At 38.9% G+C, this 14,062-nt stretch overlaps 1 protein-coding gene across 9 annotated transcripts in view; it reads left to right on the top strand.

The window, feature by feature from the left end:
• The window catches only part of MAP4K3 (mitogen-activated protein kinase kinase kinase kinase 3), a 65,496-nt gene extending 51,821 nt beyond the window's left edge, over positions 1-13,675 (top strand). For all 9 annotated transcript variants that reach the window (XM_015621896.3, XM_033513234.1, XM_015621892.3 and 6 more), the window contains 8 exons: positions 572-630; positions 2,506-2,609; positions 3,383-3,554; positions 5,540-5,608; positions 5,731-5,823; positions 7,415-7,485; positions 10,039-10,094; positions 12,175-13,675. In XM_015621896.3, the coding sequence (XP_015477382.1) occupies positions 572-630; positions 2,506-2,609; positions 3,383-3,554; positions 5,540-5,608; positions 5,731-5,823; positions 7,415-7,485; positions 10,039-10,094; positions 12,175-12,262 (712 nt within the window). In that variant the 3' untranslated portion in view covers positions 12,263-13,675. The remainder of the gene's footprint in view (positions 1-571; positions 631-2,505; positions 2,610-3,382; positions 3,555-5,539; positions 5,609-5,730; positions 5,824-7,414; positions 7,486-10,038; positions 10,095-12,174) is intronic.
• Positions 13,676-14,062: the final 387 nt, after the last annotated feature.

Here is a 14,062-nt window from a genome sequence, read left to right as displayed (position 1 = left end):
GTTATAACCTCAATTTTTTTCACTTGATAGGCAGACATTCAATAGCAGAAAATATTCTGTGATGAATCTCCTTTCCAGCTTCTTTTCCTGGAGAGTCCTTGAGCAGTTCCTTTCAAACTTTCCATGACTTGTTCCAACAAAAATTTATGACCAGTACTCAGATTTCATTGCTGTTCAGTCCTTTTGCATTATCAGTCACTTCTGGACAGTTCCATTTGAAATGTTACACAACTGTTTTCCCAATTCATAGCTTTGAGTGCAGTGTCTCTCAGTTTATTTCTTCCCATCTTTTCTACAGCATCAAGTTATTTTTATTGTCAAGAGTGTTGTGGCTGGTCTCAGTAGTGCCTGTTTTCTTCTAATCCATGTAGAAACTCTGAATCCTGTTACCAGCAAATAACACTTTGGCTTATCTGATCAATTTTCACATTGTTTTCATGATGTCACGAGAAATACACAAGCTTGTATTTTTTAGTTTTTTGGTGTGGCAGATGTTTTTCTATCAGTGCCTAAAAAGAAAATTCACTCAACTGTTTTAGTTGATCAGTAATTTTGTTTTTATCTTTTGTAGGAAGTTTGCGGTATCTACAAAAATTCCTGACACTAAATGGTGTCAAAAGTGTTGTGTTGGTAAGTAAAGGTCTGGAGAATAAGTGTGAAGGGGCAGCACAAATGCTGGCAATATTAAGATTACTGAGTCAGGTTTAAGAGGTAAAGGAAGAAGAGACTTTCATCATTATTATAAAGCTGTGCATTTGCACATGGTGAGCTCATTCAAGTTAGTCCTTGGGTTTAAGCAGGGAAAACTTTCCCATTTAGCTCTTTATATTTAAAGATAATTTACAAGAAATGCAGAAGAGCAGAATGATGTTGAAATTCAAACCAGTCCTAAAGGAAAACCTAATCACCATGGATGGAGAAACTTAGAGAAGTCGCCATCAGGATTAAAACCTACATTTTTAGCAGAAGTTTCAGTTATCAATATTGGGTGACAAAAAGCAAAGGAGTATTTTTAATTCTTTGAGGACAGTGTTGTCTCTGAAGCCTTTATAATGTGTTTAGTAATATGCCAGCTACCAAACTTTCAACACTGCGCTGTGTTAAGATGTTCTAAAAAGGAGGTAGATAGATAAAAAAAACCCCCAACCACTGTGAGTGTTAATGAATGCTGCAGGGAACACTCATGGGATGACAGGGGCTAGAGTATGTAAAAACTCTGACTTTTTGATGAAAGAATTAATTTGGAAGTCTGTATGTTTCTAGGTTTCTGTTCATAAAACAAGAAGCTTTGTGGTGTGCTCCTCTGTGATTCTGTCATTCCTGTCCTGTGGGGCACACAATTTAGTATGAGTGCTGTGGTACTTGATGTCATGCAGGGAGTCTTCATATTCAGAGATAGCTCAGCTTCCTAAGCCTGGAACCCTTCAGGGGTATGATAGGTGTGAGAGAGAATTTGTGAGCACAGCAAAGGTAGCTGTAGAGCCTTCCTTTTTGGGGCCTGAGCCTCCATTCCTGCTGCCACATAAATCTGGTTTTGGCCTCGGGGCAGCAGGAGTGCCACAGGAGGCAGAAAAAGACAAGAACTTCTGGTCTTCTTTCTGCACCTTACAGGTGTTGGTGATTGTTTTGTGGTTTCTGCTGCTGAGTTCAGCCTTACTCAGGGTCACACCAAACATTATTTGCTGCACTTCACGGTCACTCTGGCTGATGTTGAGTGAGAACTTGGATTAATGAAATAAAGCCCTGGTGTTTAAGGTGCCAAGGGATTGCTGATGAGTGTCTGTGGCAATAAGGTAGTGTGAGCATATTTCACTTCTGTGGATAGTTCTGGATTGTAGAAGCTTGTTATCTAAACTGTGTTCTTTATTGCCTGATGGCCCACAGTCACTTTACTGCACAGTAAAACCTGGTCTTTAGATATACGTGTTAGGCATGAGTACAAAGTGCAAAGTAACACTTGTTTGTCTTAAAGGAAATGCTGGCAGTGCTTAAGGAGTGAAAATTTGACAGTATTCTAGAACTGAAGTTGTGAAACTTCACAGAGCCTGATTTTGTAACTGTACTGTTCTCTGCCAGTTTTTAATTGAGTTCTGACAATGGAAGAGCAGCACTTCCTGCTCTTCTATTGTTCTTCAGTTTCAACTGGATTTCCTGATGATCTAGAAGTGTCCATCAGAATTACAGAGCTCCTAGATTTCAGACTTGCTGTGACAGTGCTGGAAGGGCAGATGAGCTGTTGTTCATGCCCTGCTGGGTAACTGCGTTGTAGAAAAAGCCAGTCTTTAACAGCTTGCTTATGGTGATTTTGAGATAGTTTAGACAAACCAACACAGTGGACCTAAGATGCTCCAAATGTGTATGCAATCAGCTATTTTTTCAATATATAAAAGATTACAGTGGGGGTGGTGGGTATTTTCCAAAAGTAAATGGACTCTTACATAATTGGAAATTGTCTATAATTTGTACATGCTTAGTACACTAATATTCTCTATCTTTTCTTGGCAGTGAGAAATCCCTACACAGGCCACAAGTACCTTTGTGGAGCACTACAGTCTAGCATTGTTTTGTTAGAATGGGTTGAACCAATGCAAAAATTTATGCTAATCAAGGTAAAATTGCAATTACTCTCATGTTGACTGCTAGTTATCTTGTAGTGGCTTGTTAAGAAAAAAGTGTTAGCCATTTCTTGATTTATTAGACTTTTATCTTGGTTTCTGTTATGTTGAAAATGACTACTTAAATGTGTCATGTATTAACAGACTCAAAATGAATGTTCATGTTTTTGGGATGCCCTTCAGTTGGAGAACAAAGCCCTTTTCTCCATGAGCATTGCCCTTCAGCTGCACAATAGAAAACTCAGGCTGGCAGGCTGAGACATGGGTTAACAGTGCTCTTCCTCCCACACTAGAGAGAAGGTCATCATTTATTCTAACTTTTTTGACACTGAAGTGCCCAGATATACTTGTTATCTCCCCATCTGACACCACCTGAAGAGACAGAGCCAGGGAGGGCTCATGTTTATAAAAAGGCAGCTGTTACAACTCAGCCTGGAATAGAAGGTTCAGTAGCCAGGGGGAGCAGTGATGAGCCCTCTTGTCATCTGTGGGCAGCTGCACAGGACACACATGATAAAAGACATGCTGTTTCTTTTAAACTGAATTGCCATGAGATACTCCAAGCTTCTTAACTCAGGCCTTTTGAATTTATCAGTTCCTGTTATCTGAAGAAGTAAACCTAATGTTACAAAGGTTTGTATTTAAACCTAAAAATTAAATTTAAACCTTTAAATTTAAAACAAATTTACATACCATTTGAATATCTACTAGTAACTCAGACTGCATTTGTTTCCTTTCTAATATCTATTTTTTGCTTATTCATCTAGCACATAGATTTTCCTGTACCTTGTCCACTGAGATTGTTTGAAATGCTGGTAGTCCCCGAGCAGGAATTCCCTTTAGTTTGTGTTGGTGTCAGTAGAGGAAGAGACTTCAACCAGGTGGTGAAGTTTGAGACTGTCAACCCAAATTCTACCTCTTCGTGGTTTACAGAAACAGGTTTGTGTGCTGTTGTCATTGCATTCTGAAATGTTCTTTGCTCCTGTGTTATAGCTGAAGTACTGAAAGTTAGGCTTCTCTGAGGAAGCAGATGGTTAAATCATTAAGGCTAAGTGATTTTAAGTTCTCTGCGGAAAGGGGTATCTGGTTGAACCTGCTTGTGCATGCACTTTTTTTGGGATGTTTCTCCTTGTTGAACTGATTGGATTCCTTGAGATTTTTGGTGTAGCAAAGGATGGAGTTATGGTTTCTTGCACTTCAATAAATTAGGCAGCACTTTATTACCCCCTGTGCTGTTCTGTGCTCTATCCTGGCACCATGACTTCTGTTTATTTAATAGGTTCTAGTAAAATTGCATTCTGAGCAATTCTTTTGGCATCTCTGGAAGATGTTGTTTGGCTCTTCTGCAATGTGCCACTGGTTAGAAATGGTGTTATCAGCTGGTAACAGGAAACCAAGTGCCTGCCCATCACCAGTGTGGGCACCATCAGTGAGGTGGCCACTGTCTGAACAACAGCAGAAATTCTCTTAAGGAAGTGTGCTATGAATTACTTTTTAGAGTTACAAGGTTATCCCCTGAACCTAGATGCAGTAGGGAACCTTTGGTAGTCCAATCTTGCAGGTTCAGCAGCAGTGAATAGCTTTGGCTTTGCCTGTCATGGATCCCTTGTTGATTCATGATGAATTTATGCATAGCTCTGTGCTGGCATACAGCTGTGCATGAGTCCAGACGAGTGTGTTCTGTGGAATTCACTAAGAATAAGTTTGTACCAGGAAGATACCCACTGACCTTTCTGCTGCTGAAAAGCACATCAGATTTTGACACAGTTTAAAGCATAGTTACAGTACCCAAAGTGAGCAGTGGATGGCCAGTTAACACACTTCACTACTTCAGACAATGCATTTTATTTTCATTTCTACCTGTAACTGTGTGGCTTTATAGTACACCCCATAAGAGAAGCATGCTGAAATGTCCTGTTGTCATTTCTCTCTCAATATTGTCTGCACTGGTGTGTAAATACAAGAGTACTGTTATTTTTTTGCATTCTGCCTTCCACACTTTAATTTCCTTGAATTACTTGTGTGTTCTCATGTTGTGTCTATATCATTTTCTCCTATTTTTGTAGCTGAAATTTAAACCCTTTTGTTTTATCAGTTTATTCCTGTCCCCTGCTGGCAGGAGGACAATGATGCAAAACAGATTTTTATTTTTTATAATTTTAACTGGAAGCTGCTTTTGTGTTCTAGGTAATGTGCTCTAATATCTCGTGTCTAATGGATTTACTGAGTTTTTTTTTGCTATATGAGAGATGCCTACAGAATCTGACAGTAATGTTGAATTAGTATGTAACTTTAATGTTAACAAACAAATGGATCAAAATTCCACTTCTCTTTTGAGCTGACATGTCCACTAATCACTTGTGGGTCAAGTTCCCACTGTGATGGAGACTGCTGCAGCTGTAACCCATAAGAGAAGAAAATAGCCCTTCTTTTGAGGGTTTGGAGAAGGAAATAAGCCCCTATTTTTGGAACATCTGGGGATGGAACATCTGCAAATAGCAGCAAGAATTGAGTAATAGTATATAAGTCCCTATCAGGATTTGGAAATAAAGACAGAAGAAAAGTGCAGTGAAACAGCATAATGTGGAGTCACATATATCTGCCTTTTTGCAACAGTAATACTCAATTACACCAACAGAGAATAAATGAAGAACATTGCCCATATCAGTTTGCTTTTGTGACATGGCTCAGAAAAGGCTGAATTCAATCAATACTTTTAATATTATAGCTTCAGTTTTCCTGTCACAGCCAACATGTTGGATAAGTGGACATGCATCTCTAAGAGAAGAGTAAGGTCATGGGTAAAATGATGATTTTAAGTAGATAAAACATACTAACCCATCAAAATGTCTCAATCTCTGGAACTTCCATTTCAAATTTCATGCTAAGTTTTATTATGAACTAACACTGTCATTATTTTATAGACACTACAGAGACGAGTGTTGTCCATGTAACACAGCTGGAGAGAGATACCATTTTGGTGTGTTTGGATTGTAAGTTTAATAACAACATACATAAATATGTATGTATGCATATATATGCATACTGTCTGTTTTCAAATCAGGTTCTGTATTGAAGATAGTCCTTGGTTAACATATCCTTATTTGTTGTCTAGGCTGCATAAAAATAGTGAATCTGCAAGGCAGGTTAAAATCCAGCCGCAAGCTGTCATCGGAGCTCACGTTTGACTTTCAGATTGAATCAATAGGTAAGCTGGGTTTCATTATTAGTCTTGCATATCCCTGTAGGTCAGAGAGTTGGGCAGTCACCATCTGGATGAAATTTAAGAGCAGGTGGTGGATTCTGCATCTGGCATGAGGTAGTCCCAGTTAAGCGTACAAACTGGGGGATGAGCAGCTCTGCAGAAAGAGATCTGGGGGTTGGGGTTGATAGCAAGCTGAAGATGTGTGAGAACAGTGAGCTCTGGCAGCCAAAAAGTCATGACCAGCAGTAAGGACCTGGAAATACGAAGCTGCATGTAGGAAAATTCAGGTTGGATATTAGGAAAATACATTTTTCTCAGGGGGTGATTGATATTAGACTGAGCTCCCCAGAGAAGTGGTCACAGGACCAAGCCTGTCAGAGTTCATGCAACATCTGGACGATGTTCTAAGTGATCCTTATGAGTCCCTTCCAACTTGAGATCTTCTATGATTAACTTGTTCAGTGTTATAGTAAAGCATTAGGTATGCTACCTGTCTAGTCTTTGGCTTTTGGAACAGTACCTCACTCATTTCACTTTGTGGAGCTCATGGAAGGTTCAGCATGTGCTTTCCTAGGAGCAATTGGAATGGAGTAATAATCCTGGAATCTTCTTAGATTAAGTTGAATGTCTTGGGAGTATGATGGAGACTTCTAGCCTCTAAAGGACTACCTTAACACAACCTACATAAGCTCTCTGAATCATCCATGCCTAACTCATTTTGCATGTGTGTTTCTGCAGTCCATTTTTATAAAGCAGCTCAAAAACTAAATTATATTATATGTCACAGGTTGCATCAATTATTTTTCCTTGCGTAGAATTTGAATGAATTACGTTTGTGAGACAGAATAGATTCTTTTGGTAATTCTTCAGTAGTTACATACCTGGATTGCACCACCTGCTATTGAAAGAGGGGTAGGAGGGATGTGTGCACAGATGAAGGGCAGCACCAGAAGAGGAGGAACAGTGGGTTTAAAAATCATCAGGAGTTGCCAGGAGTTTATTTCTGAGGAGAAGCTTTAAAGTTTCAAGCCCTCCAAAGATAACCTTCCACAGAGAAGAGGACAAGAAAGCATTGCCACTGAAAATACTACTTTTATGGCTCTTTGATGGTTGGGAGTGGGGAGTAGGAAAGATTTGATGCACTTGAAGCTTCTTGCTCTGGGACCTCGGCATGTACTGTAGTCCTCACCCTGCTTGTCACAAATGAGCTTCCAGTGAACAAAACTGTCCTGGCAGTGTCTCCAAAGGTCCTCCTGGAACTTCTCTGTTAAAATTCCATATATATTGTCTGCAAGTATTAAAGGGATTTCTTGTTCAAAGAAAATTATACATTTAGGACTAGGCATCTAGAACATTTTCTGGTTAGGTGGGAATGTTTTTAAACTCTGCTAATTAAACAAATAAATGTATAAATGCAGCTACATTTGAGGCAGGTTCAGTGATTCTTGGGAGACATTCTGCAGTTTGAGTGGGTGGATGTCATACAGTGGAACGTTCATGTACAGATTTTAAAACTATAGTCTTGTGCTTTTGGCCTTAAAAGGAATAGTTGAGTTAATGCCTCAAAACTGATTCCAGTGTTCTTTCTTACCAGTCTGTCTACAAGACAGTGTGTTAGCATTCTGGAAGCATGGCATGCAAGGAAGGAGTTTTAGATCAAATGAGGTGAGTACTACATTTTGTTTCAGATTCTGGTTTCTAATGTAAGCCACATGGAGGAGGAATGCACAATGCTGTTGTCTGAAAGAGTGAAATATTTCAGTAACTTCCTAGGTTAGATCTAGAAGCTGGAGTCTCATTCCAAGCTTGTTTCATAAGCTATGAGGCATTGGTGGAACTGTACAAGAGCCCTCTCACATCTAACAAGCAAAGCAGAAACAAGAGACCAGGCCAGGATGCCATAGAAAATATCCCAGCCTAATTCTTGGTAATATTAATCTTCACCTTAAATTGCTTTGAAGACCACTGCCAGTTCCTTAGCCTTTCTCATATGGATGCAAAAATTTGGGCTTTGCCAGTGGCTACACTGCTGAACTTTAGCTTTTTGTCACAGTGTCAAATGAGTTGCCTGACCTTTTTTAGTCTCTTCCACGTTCTCTTGGCTTACAAATACTATGAAAAATTGCCCAGCTTTCACAAGAAATATATTTCCATCTTCAGTAGAAAAATACCAGATTGACCTAAACAGGATTTGTTTGGTTTTTTCCTGCAATCTCCTTGTAGTCCCTTTTTTAGCCAATTTGATGTGATTTTTAGACTGAGTTAAGCAATTATAACTGCCTTCCCAAATAATTTTGGTTTTTTTTTTCCCTTGCTGCAAACTTTGTGTACCTGTTAGTAAAAATGCTGGACTTAGTAGGAATTTAATGAGTCTTTTAATTTGGTTTTTAATGAATGTTTACAAACTTTACCAGTTGTTCCCTCAGTGTTTCATTGGCTGAGAAATTGAGCTCATTATGACTAATTGTATTTTAAGGTACACATACAGCCACATGTCAAGCTTAGATATCCCACACCGTTCCACCACTACACTGATTTGCACAAAGCCTCAGTTGACCCAGTCTGTGCTAACAGTGAGCCTCCTCTGTGTGAGCCAAAGGCTGGAGTCAGACTGCTTGTTATTTCCAAATGTTCATTGCAAATTTATTTAGTATTTATTTTATTATTGCAAATTTTATATATTGCAAATGTTTATTGTGGCATTTGTGCATTGCTCTACCCATTGGTACTTGGTGGCTCTGCCACAGCTGGGAGAAGCCATGTCCCAGGGTGCTGCAGCCCAAATGGATGCATTTTGTTGTTTATGTAAAGCAGCAGGGACACTGGTTTGCTTTGTTGCTGTCAAGCCAAAGCCAGAACCTAAATGAAGAACTGAAAGCAGAACTGGGCTGTTGACAGAAAGCAAGCCACCTAAAACTTTTTCTCTGTAGAACACGTCTAGGTTAAGGTTTTGGGCCTTTTAAAATTCCTTATCTCTCCTGGCTGTCCCTCTAGTTGCAGCTGTTAAAAGAAATAAACCCATTTTCTGCTGTAATATGAAAATCCTTCAGTTCCAGGCTCAGGTCTTGGGTATATTTGTGACTTTTGGGGAATTTTATACTACAAAATAGGTAGGAAGTTGGCATGAGACAAAAAGCTGGCTGACTTAGAGCATTTTTTTCTTTAAAGATATCATTAGTTCAGATTCCCTAGTCTAATACAGTTGGCCTAACTGGGAATGACTTTAGCTTCTTGCAGAGTTATTTCCTTCTACAACTGTGACCTTCCACAGTGGTTTGATCAAGTGTGAAAAATGAAAGAGGGAACTGTGAATTCTGACATAAGAAGCTCAAAATTTGGCCAAAGACTGTACTTAGCCTCACAAAAAGCAGAAATTAATTTTCTTAGAAAAGTTGAGGATTTCATTGCTGTGAATTAACATTTTTTGCAAGTTCTCTGTACCAGAAGTGAATTCACTAAGTCAGCTAACATTACTAGGATCTGGGAAGGAGATGAGAATGTCTACTTTCCTCAAGAGTGAAGTTCAGCTGTGTAGAAGAGGAGCTTTGTAAACAGTGCTGCCTGTTCACAAAGTGACTCAATACCCTTTGGAGTATCCACTGGGCTTTGGTTGACTTCATTGATAAACATGGTGGATTTCTGGGTGCTTTGATATTCATATGATCATAAAGATGTATCACACAAGTACAATTCAACAGAACACACAGGTCTGTTGCACTTGTCTGAAGTGTCAGAAGATGATGTTTTCTTTTTGCAGTGGACATAAGTAGCACAGATTAGATGATGTTTCTCTGCTAAGGTTTTCAGAATATGAGTTGAGTGCATTCTTACTATAATTGAGCATTTCAACAAAATGTGTTTTATGTGTGATTTTGCCTGACCCATTTTTTGGATATCCACTCTAGAGTGATATTAATTTCACCCTATCTCTTTCAGCCATGGCTGTAAAGAGAACTGCAGTGGTAACTCAAGTACCAAGCTAAGCCCTGCTGTTGTCCTTGCAGTTGCTACCAGAGGAATTCATGTAATGTGGGAAGAATTACAGAAAACTTTTATATCTTTGTTAAAAGTGACAGTTGCATTATAATCTCTACTGGATTTTAATTGGCAGTCAGTGGGTCACATCAGCCACAGTCAATTCTTTTCCCTTGACTGATGTTAAAAACAAAATGGAAACATTTGTGCTTTTAACATGTAAATATTTTTTTTATTGTCTAGATCACACAAGAAATTTCTGATAATACAAGGATATTCAGGCTTCTGGGATCTGACAGGTAAGATGAGAAGTAAGCAGGATATACTAAACTAAAGGAATAATGTGTGTTCTTCTACCTTGTAAAAGTTCTGTTTGCATGTTTCTTGAAAATTCTTTTTTAGTCATCTTAGACATTGCTTTGTGTACATGTCTACCTTCCAGTCCTTTACTTTTACTTTTCTCTTTCTTAAATTAAAAAAAAAAAAAAAAGAGTCTTCTAAAAGTGTCTGTGGGCTTCCAGAAGTACTCAGCCATGCAAGAAGCTCTTACTTTACTGCAGTCACAATCTCCAGGAGTGTTTTTCTTTTTGTATTGTAATTCTTTTGTTTAACTTAGTGAAATCTTTATTTTCAGATGTTCTGCTGCAGTAGCTCATCAAGATCTGCTTCTGGAGATAAATGCAAAAAATACTTTAAAAATTTAATTATCTCAATTTTATCCCCAGAAAGGAAATCTCCCAATATGACAGTTCAGATCTTGTAAGAGCTCTTGATAGCTCCCAGTGTAGCTCTTCTCTGGCATCTGCTTTCAGGACAGAGTAACACCCTGTCTTTGTGACCCAGCTGCTGTTTTCAAAGTGTCACTGACTTCCTCAACTTTCTCTGCCCTGGTGTTGAACTTTGTACTTCTGTAAGAGCCACAGAAGCAGCAGATATTTTGTCTTTAGGGCAGTGCATGCTGATGTGACAGTTTCACTAGTAATGAATTCAGAAGAACTTCAGAGATGGGCTTTAACTTTCCTTTTGAGAATTGCCTCTGTCTTATGCTGCTTGCAGTAAACCCATGTGGCATCTTAGAATGACATTGCAAAACATTACCTTGTAAAAATGTCCTCTTCCCCAAATATGGTCCCATCTATTTCTGGCTTGCTCTGATTATTTCCCAAGTCTAAGACAATGTTTGAAGATTATTTGCACTGCAATGAACGTTAATTCCAATTTCTTCATATACCTTTTTCCTGGCAGCACTGTCCTGTTTTTAGTACTTGAGCTGTGAAATCTTTTCCCAGTAACACAAGTCCTTTCCTAGGCAGTTCATAGGAACTGGTGTTCTGAGAAGCAAAAACATGATGTCAGTCTAATAAAAGCTTGTGTGTTTCTTTCTCCACATGAGCAGGGAATTGCCTCATGGCATGAGGTGTCATTCCCTTTGTGGAGCACATTGAGTAGAGATCAGGTTTTTTTGAGCCATAGTTTTGCAGCAAGAAGACTTTCCTGTCTGAATGCACAAGAGATGGATTTGAGTTTCCCACAATCTGCCTTCAGGATGTTTGTGGAGAAGTCAGTCATGAACATCCTGGTCTGTTTAGAGCAGTTCTTGACTGATGAAAAAATTTTAAATAGTTTGTGAAACAAAAATGTGGCAGGTAATTTCTCTTCTTTGAATAGAAAGGTCTGATCTAGGACATCCCTTGTGATCTTTGCAGTTGCAGGCCCATGTAACCCAGTCTCTTGTCTCCTATCCTGGCCAAAAGTGGGTGGCAAGAAAAAAAATAAAAGAAAAGACTCTTCACACAGAAGTCCTTTCCTTGGGGATTCTCTTTTCCTGCAAATTTTTGGCTATGTGACTTTTCAGAGCTGGAGAAAGTTTCTGTGGATTAGGTTGCATGGGTTTGGGGATTAGCTAGAAATGCTCACAGAAAAATCAGCTTTGTTCATCTGTCATTGCTATGGCAAAGGGCAGAGTAGGAGCCTTATGAATGGGTTTGCTTTGCAAAGCTCCAGGAAAGCACAAGCCCAGTAGGGGAGTGATGGAGCCTTTTCAGAAGCCCTCACTAAAAGAATGAGAGGTAACAGGGATACATTGCAGCAAGGGAATTTCCAGCTGGATAAAAGGGATAAACATGATGGTGAGGATGGTTCAACACTGTAGCAGGAGCCCAGAGAGGCTGTGGGAGATCCTTGGAGACCTTGTCTGGACAAGACCGTGAGCTTGCTTTGAGGTTGGCATTGATTTGAGGGGCTTTTGGACTAAAGGCATTCAGGGAAAGAGAAATGACAACCAGTCAGATGGATCCTAGGAAAGAATTTAATTACACCCAGGGTTGTTTTTAAATGAGGGATCACTTGACACTGTGGCTTTTTTAATTTCCATTTCAGGGTCGTGGTGCTGGAGAGCAGGCCAACGGACAACCCGACAGCCAACAGCAATTTGTATATCCTGGCAGGGCATGAGAACAGTTACTGAGAACAGCACGAGGCAGGCAGCTCACTGTGAGGACAACACTCCTGCTGCAGCAGCACTCGTGACTGGCTGGAATTGCACAAAAGCTGCAGTAATCCCACTTCAGTTACTTTATAATTTATTGTGGCATGAGAGGAAGATGAGAATCGTTTGTGGTATGGACACAGAAGCATTATAATACCACAGAAGTGCTTAATTTACTGTTATGTAATCTTTGTACATATGCAGTATTTTTCAGTGAAACTTCTTGCTGAAGCCCTACACTGACTTTCTGTAGATAGAGGTCCTCCTGTTAAGTACAAGTGTCTTACCTGTACAGATGTAAAAGTCACTGAGGATGCAAAAATTAAATTGGGGTACTATTATAAGGACGTCTCATGTGTTTATTATAAAGTGGGATTCTAGCAACAAATATAGTACATTTAGCAACACTATTGTATTTTATTATATGTAATTTACTAATACAAATAAATATTAACTTTTAGAAATTGTAACCAAGGCTGTAATCAGATTACAATCTTGTTTTAATTTCAATACAACACACTGGTGTTCATGTTTGCACAATGTATTGAGATGTGATGTATTTAGTCACAAAGGTAAGCTGTGACTTTGTGGATATAACTTGGGCTTCAAAGTTCCTTTTTTTTCGTTTATTTGGGTAGATTTCTTTGTGAAACAAACCAGTTAAACACCTGTATTTTTATATTTAATTAAACCTTTCCTTATGATTACTTCTCTATGCTTGAAAACAATACCTTATGGATGGGTGTCAGTCCCAGACTAGTGGTACCTGGCTGTAATTCTGCAATAGGTGTTTGAATTATTAGTGTATACAATGATAAAAAGTAGTTATTACTGTTTGTCTTACTAAATAGTTTCATATCACGATGAAAAGGAGCAACATTCCACATTGTGGAAATGGCTCAGAGATGTTGCCATTTTGACCTTTTTTTTTTTGGCCTTATAACCATTTTCACACTTTTCTTGATTTTAGGATGTTAACACATGGCCAAAATTTAGTTACTACCTCATTGAAACAATACAATGGTTACTACGCATCACGGGAACTTAGTTTTGATCAGAAGTATTTTTGATTGCTATTTTCCAATGGAGTGTGTAAATGCCAAGTTTTAAGCAAAATGCACACATTTGAATCCTTTTTTTGTATATGTTCTTTATATTTTATTGTGATAATATACACTAAAACCAAACTAAATTAAAAGTGATTTATGGCCTGCGTTATTGTTGTGATGGGTAATGCTTTGAAATATGTTCCCTAATGTATATAATGTAAAATAAATTTTTTTAACATGTTGTTGTACAATTAGATTATCACCTGCACTGATTTTCCACATAAGACTAAAATGGAACATACTGAGTTTTCAATTCTGCTATTAAATGGTTGTGCCAAACACAGAAGGTGGGCGTCTCTGAATGTATGAACAGAGGTTGCTGGAGCTCCACTCAGTTTGGGTTGGCATCAGTACCCTTTGGGCAGTAGTGCATATGTGGATTTGAGCTAAGTCTTTCCAAATTCCACCTCATGTGGTTTCTTCCCTCCATTTCCTGCTTTTTCTCCTCTCTTGATTGCAAAGCTGATTTATTCTTTTTTTTCAGTAGGTTTATTTTTCTGCCTGTGGGCCTCAAGCTCACTGCTTCTGCCGGCCCCATCCTGGCTGTTCCTCATCCTGAGCCTCAGCTTATGCTCTGTGGGGAGAGGTGGTGGCACAAGCTCCATGCTGAGCAGCTGAATTCTCAGAAAAGTTGAGAAGTTGCGTGTGTTTCACAGCACCCTTGTGAAAT

The sequence above is a fragment of the Parus major genome, chromosome 3, assembly GCF_001522545.3.
Source record: "Parus major isolate Abel chromosome 3, Parus_major1.1, whole genome shotgun sequence".
NCBI lineage: Eukaryota > Metazoa > Chordata > Aves > Passeriformes > Paridae > Parus > Parus major.
The sequence above is the reverse complement of the archived record's forward strand: the minus strand, read 5'-3'. Positions and strand labels throughout refer to the sequence as shown.